General features: G+C 42.1%; 1 protein-coding gene across 1 annotated transcript in view; it reads left to right on the forward strand. All coding sequences in view use genetic code 11, as the record gives it.

Moving 5' to 3' along the window:
* Window positions 1–793: 793 nt before the first annotated feature.
* The window catches only part of EGR_09873 (hypothetical protein), a gene marked incomplete at both ends in the record, with an annotated part of 7,735 nt that continues 4,933 nt past the window's right edge, over window positions 794–3,595 (forward strand). Inside the window, one exon of the mRNA XM_024499122.1 lies at window positions 794–816. Within this exon, the coding sequence (XP_024346468.1) occupies window positions 794–816 (23 nt within the window). The remainder of the gene's footprint in view (window positions 817–3,595) is intronic.

Consider the following 3,595-nt stretch of genomic DNA (forward strand, 5'->3'; position numbering starts at 1 on the left):
ATGCAATCGGGATAGTGGCCCACATTTGTGAAGAACGAGAATCATGTGTAACTGTCTCACGTTTAAGGCGTAGATTTGTTGAGTTCCATGATATTAGGAAGACATCGTTCCATCTTCAGGGTGAGCAATATACCTTGCCGTGTGTGCTTATGAGTGCAATAATTCCATCACGGAGAGGATTATTGCATTCCCTTTTGAATTATCACGATATACTAGCGTGTTACTTTGAAGACAACCTGACATTAGGGTGTGTCGAGAATAACCTGGCAATCGGACTTGTGATAAGGTCGTGGAGCGCAACCATAACAAAGGCTTGTTCTCTTGAGCTCACTTGCTTTAATCTTCGTTGCTCGGATTGTGGAAATTCAATCCACCTAAATTGCAGCTGCAAGTGTAATTGCAGCCAAGGTGATGGTGGTGCTGGTGGTGGTGTTGGCATTGGTAAATGACAATGGTGCCATCACCCGAACGGTGTCAGCACTTCTTCATTAGGCATTGTCCGGGAGTCTGCACTAACTCATAGCTCGGTCGGGAGGTAGCTTTGCCAATATGTGGAAGCGCGAGGGGAGTAGTAGCATAGGCGGGGTGAAGGGAGTTGTGTTCCTGGTGTGTCCACCGAAGAGGGGCAAGAATCGCGTTGTCAATCACGCATTTGAAATAAAATCTGCAGTAGTATAATTAAAGTGTCGTCACTGTATTTATGGACGGATTCCAAGACGTTTGCCAACTGACCGAAGGTAGTGACTCCAATTCAGGTGAAAGTTTGCATATATTAGAAATGCAATATCCGTAAATGAAAGGTAAAATGACTGAATGGTGAGGTGCATCACTCACCAATCAACACAACATATATCTCCGTACTCTACCTCTCATTTACTTTGAACTCTTTTGTTACTTTTGACAGCATGTTCACCCATTGTGTTCGGCATAACTCAAATCACCGCATCATTTTCACCCTCATATTTTAACGCCCCACAAGCACATATTCCATCTGTTCAAATGCACATTTGTTAAAAGGAGAAAAAGGAAGTGTTGTTAAAATCGCTGTCGCTACTTCCCTGTTAAAAGTATATCCAGGATTATGGATTCACACCAAAGAGACAAGCTTGCATTTTTATCAATTGCAGCAATTTAGAAGCTTTGCAAACTTTTCGTCATAAGTCATTTGGGCAAAATACTTGTGGAAGAGCGCACACCGCGTATTTCAATCCTAGCAACGTTTCCCTTAAAATGGGTCTGCCACTACGCTCGGTACTCCATCGATATGCAGTACAATCAAAGATACCTCATTCTCAAATGTGACCAATGCAAATTCTACTCCGATGTGTCCCTCATCACTCGGGGATGAAAAGCGCAAGTTTGCGCCCATGTGTTGTGGTCATAGTTTACTCAGTATCCTGAAGAGAAGTGAAGATGCTGTAGCATAATGCCTGCCCTGGACTTTTGGCAAGTTGATCAAATTCGTTGCATCTTCCGGGTTGACATTTGGCATCACTGCACCCTTAAATTTGTCATTAAAATCGCTTAACATCTACTCCAACACCTTACCCAAAATCGAATTTACTGGTTAATATCGTACTTTGCCGTATGGGTGAGATAAAATAGATAAGCTACAACTATTAGTCGACGTGACTTGGTCGCTTCAGTGCTTCAGTTTCACTACGATAGGCCTGATTAAATTGCTGCATATCCTTATCGACTCATGAATTTAGGCGAACATCTGCCCATTCTCTTTGTCCTCATATACAGCAAATTGCTACTAAGTCGTAACTACAAGCTAGATTTTCAGAATAGTGAGCAGACTGACCACTGTGGAGACGCATTTCTGTTTAGTAAGCCAAGTGGAGTGGAATGTGACAACTGTTAACCTGGTCTGGAGCGGTGCATGAGAGAGTGAACAAAATTTATAATTCAATAAATGCTACAAACTGTAAAGCATTTGCTCATGTTAACCCATCAGAGTCAAGTATTAAGAGGCAACTTACTGCCCATTCATCCGCATCACTTAGCCGAACCGAAGTCCCCAACAGAAAGAGACGTAGTTGGAATGCCATCCTTAGGCTAGAAATGCTTTGCACTCACAGATCGTAGTGCATTTGTAGGAGTGTTTCTCAGTGTACAAAACGTCTTCTTTGCGATATGGGGTAGTAAGCTATGCGGGCGATTCAACATTTAACTCACAAGCTTGTTACCATAAAGTTCAACAGTGGAAAGGCAGGACGGTTGCCTCAATGATTTTGTAGGTGCGCTATATTTTGTACACATCTATTAGTGAGTGAGATACGTTTCCTATTGAAGGTCCCTGCAACAGATCAAAACTGTTTTCCGTATCATGCCGAAATCCATGTTGGAGAAAAGACTGCTCTACAAATTGTTGGTCCTTTGTGTTGCTGAATACAATTTCTTTCCTTGTAAGCTTTTGCAGGGCAGTTACATTCCCAAAATGTGGTTTGTTGTACAAGGTGGTGGCTAGCATGACAGGTCACTATACCGCACCCTTTCCTGTTGCAGGTGACACTAATGAGCATGACTTTGGCGCGCAACCCTACAAGCCAATCAGAGGGAGGAGGAGGAGTTTTGTCCGATGTAAGGCGCTCAATGACACGATTGGCTGAGAGGTGGGTATTGCCGCTTGTCTTTGGATTTGGCACCAAGGCCTCAGTAGCATTGGCATGTGCGTGTATATGTACTCAAAGCTAACATAATTTACATCAATTCGTGATTTTTTGATCTCGGTAATTTCTAGTAGTCAGAAGAAAACATCGAAAGTGGCAAGACTTCAAACAATTAACGAAATTGGCAAAATGCCATCGTCAAGGTCCTATCACATGAACCGAGCCATAAACGTCAATTTCTGGTCTTTAAATCAGAAAAGAAAAAATTACTTCAAATTTGTGCACCGACTTTCACTTCTTTGAGGCAGCGATGGTGCAGTTAAATGGCCACGGCTCATTCAATTAATCACTCCACCCCTCACTCGTAGCCGATTCTAGCAATCGTGGTGAATCAGCAGAGGGGTGTTGTCCCACCTTCTTCTCGGTGCTACTTGACCGCAAAACCGTACCAAATGAATTTGTGATGCTATTTCCTTCACCATTCAATGAAATATGCAGAATTTTTATTCAGTGATAATACTGGCTCGGCTCCGCCTTCAGATCTAAGTAGCGTCAAACGCAGAGGATTACTGATCAAGTCTTTAGTCCGCGATTCCGAATTAAATATTTCTAGAGCAACTTTTCGTTTATTTGTAATTCTTTTTATGTACCTTCTAATCGGTTAAGACTTTTAACCCGACTTCTCGTGGTTTTAAGGTTCAAGTTATCTAAAGACAAGATTTTCCTAATTAACGCACTGTCTTCACAAATACTGCCTCCGAAGTGTAGAATTGCATGCAATTAGAATTAAGTTTCCGTGATAATTACCTCTGCACAAAGGCTTCTGTTATTGTAATGTAATAACTATAGCATCTGCCGACTATTTTTTCGCATTATACTAACAAAGTAGCACGTCTTGACTAGGCGCATTCAACTGCAATGTTTACTCTGGTAATGTGGGTCATGCTTTGTCAAAGACAGACTTCAACTCGCAGTGACAC

This window comes from Echinococcus granulosus (assembly GCF_000524195.1).
Source record: "Echinococcus granulosus chromosome Unknown EG_S00172, whole genome shotgun sequence".
Lineage (NCBI taxonomy): Eukaryota > Metazoa > Platyhelminthes > Cestoda > Cyclophyllidea > Taeniidae > Echinococcus > Echinococcus granulosus.